Source organism: Sinocyclocheilus rhinocerous, unplaced genomic scaffold, assembly GCF_001515625.1.
Source record: "Sinocyclocheilus rhinocerous isolate Xijiao unplaced genomic scaffold, SAMN03320098_v1.1 scaffold226, whole genome shotgun sequence".
In the NCBI taxonomy this organism is placed as follows: domain Eukaryota; kingdom Metazoa; phylum Chordata; class Actinopteri; order Cypriniformes; family Cyprinidae; genus Sinocyclocheilus; species Sinocyclocheilus rhinocerous.
Genome location: NW_015631726.1, coordinates 122,827 through 134,874, shown reverse-complemented (window position 1 = coordinate 134,874; position 12,048 = coordinate 122,827). Strand labels below are relative to the sequence as shown.

General features: G+C 34.9%; 3 protein-coding genes across 14 annotated transcripts in view; 1 reads left to right on the top strand and 2 right to left on the bottom strand.

Moving 5' to 3' along the window:
• LOC107741904 (CLIP-associating protein 1-like) overlaps window positions 1-527 on the bottom strand; it is an 85,785-nt gene extending 85,258 nt beyond the window's left edge. For 10 of the 12 annotated variants that reach the window (XM_016554700.1, XM_016554706.1, XM_016554701.1 and 7 more), the window contains exon 1: window positions 379-527. The gene's annotated coding sequence lies outside the window, so the exon portion shown is untranslated. The remainder of the gene's footprint in view (window positions 1-378) is intronic. The other 2 variants (XM_016554708.1, XM_016554711.1) reach the window with 1 other exon arrangement.
• Window positions 528-1,597: 1,070 nt separating this feature from the next.
• On the bottom strand, window positions 1,598-5,961 carry LOC107741903 (MKI67 FHA domain-interacting nucleolar phosphoprotein). Its single transcript, XM_016554698.1, has 6 exons — window positions 5,739-5,961; window positions 5,337-5,465; window positions 4,384-4,492; window positions 4,087-4,298; window positions 3,470-3,529; window positions 1,598-2,202 (listed from the first exon to the last, which is right to left on the bottom strand). The coding sequence occupies exons 1-6, from the start codon at window positions 5,850-5,852 to the stop codon at window positions 2,026-2,028; spliced, it is 801 nt and encodes a 266-aa protein (XP_016410184.1). The 5' UTR covers window positions 5,853-5,961; the 3' UTR covers window positions 1,598-2,025.
• A 2,074-nt stretch (window positions 5,962-8,035) lies between these two features.
• The window catches only part of LOC107741933 (high affinity cGMP-specific 3',5'-cyclic phosphodiesterase 9A-like), an 8,587-nt gene continuing 4,574 nt past the window's right edge, over window positions 8,036-12,048 (top strand). Inside the window, exons 1-7 of the mRNA XM_016554752.1 lie at window positions 8,036-8,123; window positions 9,001-9,162; window positions 9,268-9,319; window positions 9,581-9,683; window positions 10,491-10,633; window positions 10,717-10,776; window positions 11,256-11,433. Of these exons, the coding sequence (XP_016410238.1) occupies window positions 8,036-8,123; window positions 9,001-9,162; window positions 9,268-9,319; window positions 9,581-9,683; window positions 10,491-10,633; window positions 10,717-10,776; window positions 11,256-11,433 (786 nt within the window). The remainder of the gene's footprint in view (window positions 8,124-9,000; window positions 9,163-9,267; window positions 9,320-9,580; window positions 9,684-10,490; window positions 10,634-10,716; window positions 10,777-11,255; window positions 11,434-12,048) is intronic.

The following is a 12,048-nucleotide window of genomic DNA, read 5'->3' as shown; positions in this document are numbered from 1 at the left end:
AATGTCATTTCAAGTGAATGACAGGTCCTACATGTGCATCATTGTAAATATATTTAACTTACATTGACGCTCACGTAGTATCTGTCATTCACCCTAAATGAGATGCTTTACTCCGGAGGCTTTAAAAGACCGTATTGTCTTTTATATACGTTAACAATTCAAATACCAAGCCCCTTATGTTGAAATCCTTACCAGTATTTAATTGCCAACTGTTTTCATATCATATATTGATGAATTTGTTTCTTTTTCATTGATCATTTAGCCGGTTATGCTAGCTCTCACTAGCCGACCGAATAAACTGTCAAAACTCCGGCGATTTACATCAAACCGGTACATGTAAACGACAAGCTTGGTTGAAATAATAGGTTATATACTCACTCTGCCGAATCTAGCGGTGGTTTCTGTGTGAAATGACACGGGTTGGGATATTAAATGTAAACGAGGTTTGTCTCTCTAGTGCTGCTCCTGTAGACACAATGATGGAGCTGGAATGCGCATGCGCTAAATACCTCTGCTCTATTACTGAATTAATGTAAAATCCGCTTACAGATTTGATACAAACGTTTCATTTTATGTCATTATGACTACTAGCCATAACGGCTAGCTTGTACCCCTTTATTATGTATGTACAATATGCGAGTCATTTCTCCATCTATAAACACATTTACCTTTGTAATTACCAATATTTGCTCATATATTTTGAATGTTTTTCCACACACTAGCCTACAGATATGTTGTTTACACCCGCATATTAGAAATCCTCTGGTGTTCTTCTGTCTCGCTGCCACATGGTCATTTTTCCTTGTGTAGCTAAAACGATGACCTTTATGGCAGGCTATTTTAACATTGATTCCTGAAAACTAACATCTATTATTTGTTTTTAATTGCTAACAAGTAATCCAATAGCAAACAGCATCTTTTTTTCAACTAGCTAAGAGACACTCGTTACTAGAAATTACTCAAATATGTATTTAAATTGTATCTGGTAAACTTTATTTTATCTTCTTTCCTTATAATTTTAACTATGCAGAAATCAATCATATGATTAGCAAATGACAAAGCAATTGAAACTAGTGAGATTGAGACTATATAAAAAACATCATCAGAATATCAACATGCCTAATAATTATGCACGCAGTGTATATATACTGCAATAGATAGACCAGCAAAAAAAGTTAAACTGTTTGAGGGGGAAAAAATCTCAATTTGCCATTACTAACAGAATAGCTAGGATAGTGACTAGTAGCAAAATAATACAAACGTATTTCAGACTATTTAAGTAAATGCAAATCAGATTAAACAAGTGATTAATGTGATTAAAGAGAAAATGATTAATGAAACTGAATAATATATTAATTATATTGGTTCACTTAAGGCAATTAAAATGTGCTAGTAAAACAGATATTAATACATTTTAAGAAACAATGTTATAATTGGCTTGCCATATTAAATTCACAGCGATGAAAAACGACTCCTGGCTCCATCTAGTGGTTATCCTGAAATGCATTTCCATTGATCTCCATTTATTCCATAACACCCCTCAACTTACAGGCAAGTTGTCATAGTGACAATTTACACAAAAAATTGTTTACTCAAAATAGCTTTAAAAAGCAATAAAGACATTTATTTGATCCCCTTTTGTGGGTTAAGCACATGTTTTACCAATATGTCTGAAGATAGCACTGGACAGAATACATAACACCAAAATAATGTGTCAGAAACACAATGACATCCATCCTACCATTTAATTTTCAAATGAACACAATATATATTTTGTGTATTACACAGTCAATCGGATTTTATCAACCTCTGGGAGACCACATTGTACCCCACAAAGGTAATTGGTACATCTGCATAAAACACACATCAAAACAGATGCCTGATAATCAGGATAATGTTTGTGATCCTCTTCTCCAGCCACAGGGGAGGACTGATCTAATCGCATACAAATGGCTCAAACAGTGAGTCCAGTGTCCCATCTAAAATAGGGCTTGAAGTGTATTTATTAGTCATTAAATTCTCCTTTTAAGTCGTATGCTCCTCTTCATCTTCACCAGACTCTTCCTCACTATCTTTCACATCCTCGCTGTTTTCTGGAACGGATTTGGCTTTGATGACTATTTCGTCATCAACATCATCGTCCTCAACTCTGATCGACTTCCTCCTCTCCAAAACTGATGGTGTGCACACTGGTGTGACATCCTAAATGCAAATAAATTGTCTTTTAAACACTAGTAGCATAAGATTACATATCCTAGTCCTTTTCTATGGTAAATGTTGGCACATGGGTTTCATTGTCAGTCACAGTGACTGACAATAAGCTTAAAATGTACCAGTTTCTGTCGGCACAGTAATCTTACTTCAGTCAATGGTTACAACGGAGGTAATTTTCAGTCTGTGCCCAGCATATGCCCACAAAATCAGTGGAAAAAATGCATAAAAAATTAACTGAAATACTTAATCTTTAGGGGTGTAATGATACACGCATTCGTATTGATCCGTTCGGTACGAGGCTTTTGGTTCGGTGCGCATTACAAACCGAACGATTCGATTCGTTGGACTAATCCTATTACATTTGGAAAATAAAACAGCTTAAAGTCTGTGAAATATGTTCTCAATGCCACTGTGCTCAACAAGGCAGCCCAAATTACGTAACAGGCAATGTGCTGTCTGCCCCACGATAACCTCCCCTAGCTGAGTTGCGTCGAAAGACGATGATCTTGTATCGACGATAGCCAGAGATAGTCAAAAACATCAATCGTTGGCAATATTAAGATATTTGGCTTTTCCAATTAATGTAGGCCTGTTACATTCTTATTTTTATTAGGCCTATTATTATTATTATTATTAATAAGTTACTTTTATTAGGTCTATTAAATTAAAATTACAATTAATTTGACCCGCAATAATTACCAAAAAACGGACGTGCTGCGAGGATAACAAGATTAGGCTATATATTTACTCAATTTAAAAAAAAAAAAAAGTATTTTAAAACCGGTCTATTATACAATGATTTATAGGCCTACAATTAAAGTATTAACACTGCAGTCAACAATAAAAATCAATGAGCACCGACTTTCAAAAACAACCCGTTTAACATGAAATATGTTTCTTCTTATTTTTTTTCACTATGTAATATTAGAAATATTAAGGGAATAAATAAAAACAGGTAGCTATAGACCATTATGAGTATATGTTGAAGTAGATTCATTACTCCGTCATTTCGTTGTTACTTTCACTTTTTGCATAGTGAATTGACTGAGATTAAGACGTTCACCGGCACAACTCCTGCGCAAAGTTTGCACGTTGCTTGTGTGTGATATCCATTGGCTTGCCTTCATGGTTTAAAACAGAAATATTTCCAACATTGCGACGTAACCAATTACCCCCGTACCGAACCGTGACACCACTGTGTCGTATCGAACCGAAGCGTGAATTTCGTGAACCGTTACACCCCTATTAATCTTACCTCACTGCATACTGAAACATCGGCTTCAGATTGGGCTTTCTTGGCAGGAATCTGAGCTGCCTGAAAAAAGAAAAAAAAAAAGACAACATGGTCAAACTAAAATACAACACAAAGCATTTTAAAGGAGTAGTTCACCCAAGAATAAAAATTAGCTGAATATTCACATAGAACTTTGTTTCTTCTTTGGAACAGATTCAGAAAAGTTTAGCAATACAGCACTTGTTAACCCTGGTTTCACTGGAGGAAGTGTTACTATGGACTCTTATTATGGTTATTAGTTTGACCAGAAGTGATGGTCAAAATGAGAGAAAACGCCTTGAGGATTCACAAACATGCAGCTTTTCAATTCACTGAGATTAAGTGATGGACTGGAGCCATGTGAATTATTATGTTTTTATCAACTGTTTGGACTCATTCTGACGGTAGCCATTCTCTGCAGAAGATCCATTGGTGAGCAAGTGATGTAAAGCTAAATTTCTTCAAATCTGTTCCGATGAAGAAACAAACCCATCTACATCTTGGATAGCCTAAGGGTGAGTAAATTTTCAGCAAATTTTCATTTTTGGATAATCTATTCCTTTAAATTATCGGATTAAAAATAACAACATAGTACTTACAAATCCTGGGAAATCGTAGTCGATGCCCTTTGCCGCCAGTCTCTTGCGTAGCTTAGACTCTTTGCTTAAAAGCTTTGCACCAAGTTTCTTCAGATCTTCTTCCGCATGCTGTTTGTTATGACGAGAAACTGCAGGCTGCGTTGGCTTCTTGAAGACCAACCTGGAACCTACAAATAGTTTTTCATGGACCTTCTCAGGTGGCATCACATGACCTATACAGGACAAAACACAGTAATGTTTAGACAACATATTATGTAAGAAAATATACATGCAAAATCCTTTACACTATCAACTCACACTTTATGAGCCGTTCTCCAATAAGATAGTTGTTCATGGTCTCAGCCACAATCTTAGCCACCTCATCACACTCAAACTCCACAAATCCATAGCCTTTGCTCCTTCCAGTCTGTGAAAGATGAGAGTTTAATAATACTTGCATTATAATCTTTAAAGCAAGGTATTATCCACTAGTATGACTCTTATGTGTTTACAGTGTTGGCACATTGGTTTTATTGCACAACAACAGAGTTGGCGATAAGCAAAATGTACCTTATTGCTGTCTGCACAATTATCTTATCCAAAGCAACAAATGCCAAAGATAATTTTCAGATTGTGCCATTATTATGTTAAACATATAAATTATATGTACATACAAGCAAACATCCCAAATTTTAAAGTCTTTTTTATTTGAAAATATTTGGAAGCCATCCCTATGGGATCAAACATGTTTTCTTTATTCCTCTTAAAGGGGTCATATGATGCTGCTAAAGGCCGGAGGGCTAGAGTGAGCGGAGGCCGGGGGCTAGAGTGAGGAGAGGCCGGGGGCTAGAGTGAGCAGAGGCCGGAGCTGGAGTGAGGAACGGCCGGAGGGCACTCTTAACTTTTATAAAGAATATCTCTTTGGATTTGAGACTTTAGTCTTTGCAACTTTACAGATCTTCTTTATGCACCAAGAGCTTGTAACACTCCAAAGAGAAAGGAAAAATTGAAATCGCATCATATCACCCCTTTAAAATCAATAGGGCCTTATTGAGTTAACTGAATCCAAGAGGATCTTATGCGTTTATTTATGGAATTTCTATTAGAACTCTCAAATTAGTTTTAAAAAAATTATAGAAATTCCATCAGAATTCCTTTAGGATTTCTATTCAGCCACTTCATTAATACTTTTAATATATAATTTATGAATAGATTGTGTTATAAATACAGTGCACTAACCCAACTCATTGTATACTACAAGAACGTCATACCTTTTTACTCCTGGAAACTCTTATTCGTGTGACTTTGCCAAACTGTTTAAAGTAAGATTTTAACTGGGGTTCAAACAATCCTCGAGGCAGATGGCCAACATAAAGCACTCCAGGAGAAAGCGACTGACCCTGAGGGAATATAATTAATATTATATTCAGCTCAAAATAATAAAATATGCAAGTCAACTAACGTTAAACAGAAAAACGTCAAACAAAATTGAAGAACGTGCAAGCTTTGTAGAACAAATTAGTGTCGAATAAAGAGGTTTCTTCTATTCAAATAACAATTTTTTTCTAACAAAGATAACTAAATAAATGTCAAATGTATGTAACAAATAATTTTTCAACGTGAAGATAAATGATGGTTGGGCTGAACTCGAGCCACATGGTCAGTCGTCATACCGTTTTAGGACGATTCTTTACTTGCTGAACCTTCTTCTGAAACTCTGCTTCCTCCTTTGGATTCAGAGCCAGTAGGTTTTTCGCCGGCTTCTCTGATGATTTGCCTTCTGTCATGATTAAATATAAGATTGCTAAAATAAATATATCTATACGTTTCGGACTAAGTGTCGTGCTATCTCTCCTAAAACCACGTTGTGCTTCGTTCAGGAAACCCGGCAGCAGTTTTCTGTCGGGATTTGTTGAGCCGCGCCGCTTACGTCCGTAGACACGGTGTAACATTGGTTTTGCTTTGTTTCACAGAACTAATCGTTGCCTGGGTTGCGTACGTATATGTGGGGCGGAGCTATCAAAATAGGGGCAAGACCCTTTTGGGGTAGGGGCGTGTTTGTTTTGGTGATTTCAAATATCAACATTGGATACCAGAAATCCCTTACTCTGCCTTTAATCCCGTCCTTAAAAATTAAATAAATAAAAAAAGTAAATTAAAATTAAAAAATGTTTAAAATTTAAAATTAAATTAAATTAAATTAAAATTAAAGAAAGCTTTACTATTTATTTCACATGCCCATTTTATTAAAGATTTAAAATGTACCACCTGAATTCCATTCTTACTGATTTCAACTATCATATTACTTCTTTCTTCCTCATATTTCTTACATTCAAGAATTGCATGGGTTACTGTTTCTTCTACTTTGCATTGTTCACATAGTCCATTTGGATGCTTCCCTAATATTTTGAGTGTACTATTAAGATTGGAATTTCCCAACAATTCTTGTCTATTATAGACAACCTCTTCTTTCCTTGTTTTACCAATATGTCTTATTTTTTTACTTCACTTTGTTAACTAAATTGTAGAGAAATCTACCCTTTTCGTTGTTGTCCCACTTTATTTGCCATTCTGCAATAACCTTTTTCCAGATTAAAACCTGAATTTCAGACTTGCTTAGAGGAACTTGTAATTCTATTTCCGTTCAGGAAGCAGCTAAGGTTCAAGAAGACAATTCACAATAAAAGTTCACTACAAAATAGAAGTCCACGATATTTACCTTTTTAAATAAAATCATTTTTATTCATTGCTCTCATTGTTCTTATGATATATGTTGACAACATAGGTTGCTATTTTATAGTTATGTTTTAAATAATTAATATTTTTCATCTACTTAAATTAAAATACTACTACTACTACTACTAAAACTTTATTGTTTGGTTAACGTTTGCCTGACTGGCAGTGTGTTTTTACTTTGCTTGTTCACGCTACTATGGAGGACGAAACCTGCAAAAACAATAAATAAATAAATAAATACACAAATAAATAAATAAATGTGTGCATAAATACACGTATTCTTGTTTAAATACATAAATAAATAATTATACATGTGATGAAAGTAGGCAAATAAATAAAATAAATTGGTGGGCAAATGGAAAATGTTTAAGGAAATGCTCAACTCATCCTAAATATTTTCCTTTGATCACTCATTTATTTCTGAATGTAGTTCCACTTTTTTTTTCCCTCTGCGCAACATGCTAATGAGAGAGTGTCAATTATGCAAGAGTAGGAGGATCGTGTGTGGCGCGCTTGAGCGTTTGCCTGCGCATGCGTATTAACTTCATCAGTCAAGGTGACTGATTATTATCTTACACTTTTTCATAGGGTTAGTTTTGTAGTTATAATCATGAGAGAGCTAAATCATAAAATATTTTAAGTGGTCAAAGTAAAATATTAATGCTTACATAGCCCTTAATTGCATAAACATAAACATACTAGTTAGGATGAGTTTAGCATTTCCTTAAACATTTTCCATTTGTCCACCAATTTATTTAATTTATTGGCCTACTTTAATCACGTTTAATTATTTCTATATGTATTTAAACAATAATTTGTGTATTTATACAGACATTTATTTATTTATTTGCATATTTATTTATTTATTTGTGTATTTATTTATTTATTGTTTTTGCAGGTTTCGTCCTCCATAAGCTAGTTCATCATTTTACTAATTGCAAAAAAAACAAAACCATTATTAATACTAATTGTTGTCATTTAATTAAAAATACATTTAATAAAAACTAAATCAGGTGCAAAATGAATAACTTTTAAGATAAATTTAAGGAAATATTAGCTTGTATCCATATTAACAGAAATACAGAGCAGGGTTGAGGATGAAGGGGGTGGACCCCACACAGATGGTTTAAAAACGGTGGGGGGTTTTGAATGAATGATAGGTTGAATCACTGATGTAACACTGTACACACACGTCGATCAGCGAAGGTGAGAGTGCAGCAGATTATCACCTGACATGGCAACTAAAATCATTTATTTTACTGTGAATGGAAGACCAGAACAAGCTGAATTTTCCATTGACTGTCCTGCACAAGATGTTAAAGGTAAGGATTGTCTCAAATTATATTTTCTTCTAGTCTAACTAGAATTATATACTTTTATATCAAATGTATAATATTTAGTAATATTTATATAAAGTTTTTGATGTGCACACAGAAATATAACACTGAAATGAGATGAATGTTTAACTGCTGAACCAATAACAATAATAAATAAAGTTGATTAAAATTAACTTTAAATTACATTTACGTAATGTAAATTATTCAATATATAAAATTTTCAGGTAAAAAGGGGTTTGTCTTTAATTCGTGTATCAACATCAAATAGAATTTCTTCTATGAAAAGGGGTTTTTGTAATGACCAAATTGGTTCTCTGCCCTCATTAGCATTTATTCTGCAGAAAACAAGCTTGAGGACTGTTCTCATTCTCAAGGGCACTGACAACAGCCAGGTTTCTTTAATCAGGTCCTCTCAATTACAGCGAGCCCTTATGAAGAGCTATTCTGTTGACCTGGATAGCTAATACAACATAACAAGATGATCTCATTTTTTAATCTTTATTTTTTTGATATAAGACTCCAGTTCTCTAGAGAACTCGCAGGCCACTAATTAACTTTATATCTTCCATACTGACTCAATGTGCATGGGTGAATTTGTAGTCACAGATTGTGAGTCAGAAACAAATAAACCGTCATACTTCAGTTAGACAGCTTGAGTCACAGGTGGTGCTGACAGTCAGTCAGTCTTCAAGTGCCAAGCAGTGGACTAAAGGAAACATATGGCGTTTTCAGCATTAATCACTCATATTAAAGTGCATTAATTTCCATGTACCTCAGTTATGAAGATGAGAAATGTGATGATGAAGTATATCTGCAACATTAACATTAATGATAAATGTTTGTGTGTGTGTTTGCATCACAGATCTTTTCCGAGCAGCAGCTGAGGCTGGACCTCATGACATCTTAAAACTCTATAATACTAAAGGCAATATCATTAATATTTCCCCACAACTGGCCCCAAATAGTCCACACTCCTGTTATAAACTGGAAGTGGTCGCTGCAGACTGTAACAGTGAGCTGTTAGGTATTCTCCACCTTAGCACTACTGTATTGATAAAGTTATGAATAAACATAAATGTGATAAATGTCACACATGACCATTTGGATCATGTTGAACTCTATCTTTTAGGTTCAGATCTGGCTGTTGCTCTGGGATTTGACCTCTCTTCTATGGAGAAAAGGTAACGTTGGGACATATTTAAAATGCACACTTTCTGTATGGCAAATTAAATCAGAATTTTCATTTTGGTGATATTTAATAGCCATAAAAGTAGTATGCATTCTTAAAACGTCCTACTACCTTAAAGAAATAAGAAATCACACTTGTCTGTGACGGTAGCACAAGAAGAGTCATGATTCATGGCCAACAGAAATCTAGCACAAAATTGCATTTTATATGTGCCACAAACTCTGGCTCTTATTTAACCCCAAAAATTAAACAGGTTACAGAGCCTGGAGAAAAGAATCCTAACTGAAGCAGCAGAGACACCTGCCATTGTGTATGAGATGAAGAGACAGGTGGAGTCATTCAGAGAGAAACTGGAGGTATGAACACTGAACTACTGCGTTTGAGATTTTTCATCTGCACCGGGAATTTAATGGATTCCATATATAGCTAAATATTTTCATTATTTTTAATATTTTAAGGGAAACAAGAATGCATTCAGTTGATCAAAAGTGACAGCAAAGACATTAATGATGTTACAAAAATTATTTATATATATATATATATATATTTCCATAAAATGCTGTTCATTGAACTTTCTATTCATCAAAGAATTCTGAAAAAAAAATATATACAATTTTTTTGTTTCTACAGAAATATTTTACACAGCAAAATTTGTTTTCAGCATTGATAATAATAAGAACCATTATTAATAATTGAGCACCAATGATTGTTTATAATAACTGAGCACCAAATCGGCATTTTAGAATGATTTCTGGAGGATCATATGACACTGAAGACTGGAGTAATGATGCTAAAATTTTAGCTTTGCCATCACAGGAATAAATTATATTTTAAAATATACTAAAATAGAAAGTAGTCCTTTTACATCTGAATAATATTTTGCAATATTACTGTTTTCACTGCATTTTTGTTCAAATAAATGCAGCCTTGGTGAGCATATAACTTCTTCAAAAAATATAAAAAAATATTAATTATTCCAAACTTGTTGTTGGCAGTGTTTATATGTAATATTTATTTTGTGTGTTTTGTATTTCTTTCTTTTCTTATTGTTTTTTATTTTATTTTGAAATTAAGGACTTTACTATCTCTATCAGTAAACATAAGGAACATTTACCAAGTACATGCATATTTCTAGCCCTATAACATGATGTCTTTCTCTTTAGAGTGTTGAGCACCTGAGCTGGTTGGGACTGTTTAAAGACATATCAGAAGGCACCCACAAGCCCTCCCCTTTCTACCATAAAAGAACCCTGCGCAAGACCCGAGAAGAGTGTGAGCACGTCAGGCAAAAGTTCCTCCAAATGAGGTGACATTCCCAAAATTCATTATTTAAAATCTAATGTGAAAATAAAATAAAATAAATAATTGCTTCTGATTTATTTTCTCTAGTTCTCTGGAGGTTTCTGAAGAGGTGAGACAGTATCTTAAAACACCAACCTTTGATAACTGGTAAGTTTTTCACAAAACAAAGCATGCTAACAGAAATGCACATACACTTTCTTTTATTTCTTTTAATAGTTTTGACAATTTCATGTAAATATTTAACCCGGATATGACTTGTTTTTTTCTAAATAAATGGAAAAACAGGAGTCTTCACAGTAGCTAGCTGCAGCCACATCAAAGTCCTGCACCTGTCAAACATGAATAGGAAATTGTTAGTGTAGCAAAGCACAGCACTTCTAAATTAAGCATAAAGAACATGGCAGAGATCAGGCCTTTCATCTTCCCGAAGGGCCTCATATTAATTTCAATGGTCCTGCTTGAGGTTTACAAATCAAAAGCACTTCTTGTGAGCAAAGGGCTGGAGCTCCATGTTCATTAATGCAATAGTCTTCCGAGTGGACTTGTTGAAACCAGGCTTCAGCTTCAGATTAATACAACAAGATATGATTCCGTCTAAGGAAAATTAAGATTTTGTGCTGTTGTAGGCAATGGGAGGACGCTGAGATCATGGTGCTGCTCCAGGTGATGTACACAGACCTGGACTTCATCTCCACCTTTAACATTGAGCTGGATGTGCTGCAGCAGTTCCTTTATGAAGTGTACCGACACTACAATAACATCCCCTTCCACAACTTCAAGCACTGCTTCTGCGTCACTCAGATGGTAAGAGCGTGTGCAATCAGCCTCAGGATTTCTTCCAATCACTCCAATTATCCACTTCTCAATCTGCTTGATTAATAGATGTCATTCCACAGACAGCCATCATTTCACTCACAGCGCTGCTGCCAAAACGTTAATTGTAATTTTACTGGAATCAGTTGTGTTTTCCTTAATTGTCCCATTAAGTCTCTATCCACAGGGTCATCGTTGTAGCTTACCAAAGCCTTAAAAAGAGAAAATTATTGTGTATGTGTTCATGTTTTTGAAGGTCAGTGAATGTTGAAGGTCAGTCATCTGTCCATCCATCCAAGCTTGTGGGCCAGTTAAAGGCACAATATGTAATTTTCGCCGCTAGAGGGCGCGTATTCAAAATATAAAAAGAGGCAAAGGCGTAGTTTGATGACGCCGTGACTGAATGTGGAATCATGGGAGTTGTCGTCTTCATCCCCACAGCCGATGCAATCCGACAGGACAAGGGCAGAAATCATGTTCATGGATGAGCTAATGATTTATTAACGTAGTAGAATGAAGCAGGGTGAGGCTGAAAGCCGTCGAAGCGAAACGAGGCCGCTGAACCAGCGCGACACACGGTTCGAAAGCAGCGGAGCTTTTATTATG

Excerpts from the sequence above, each read along its gene's own strand:
- LOC107741903 (XM_016554698.1), bottom strand. The coding sequence starts at position 5,852 with ATGACAGAAGGCAAATCATCAGAGAAGCCGGCGAAAAACCTACTGGCT. Across the intron at positions 4,493-5,336 it reads GAGTTTCCAGGAGTAAAAAG|ACTGGAAGGAGCAAAGGCTA; the intron begins GTATGACGTTCT and ends CATCTTTCACAG. Across the intron at positions 4,299-4,383 it reads TGGAGAACGGCTCATAAAGT|GTCATGTGATGCCACCTGAG; the intron begins GTGAGTTGATAG and ends TGTCCTGTATAG.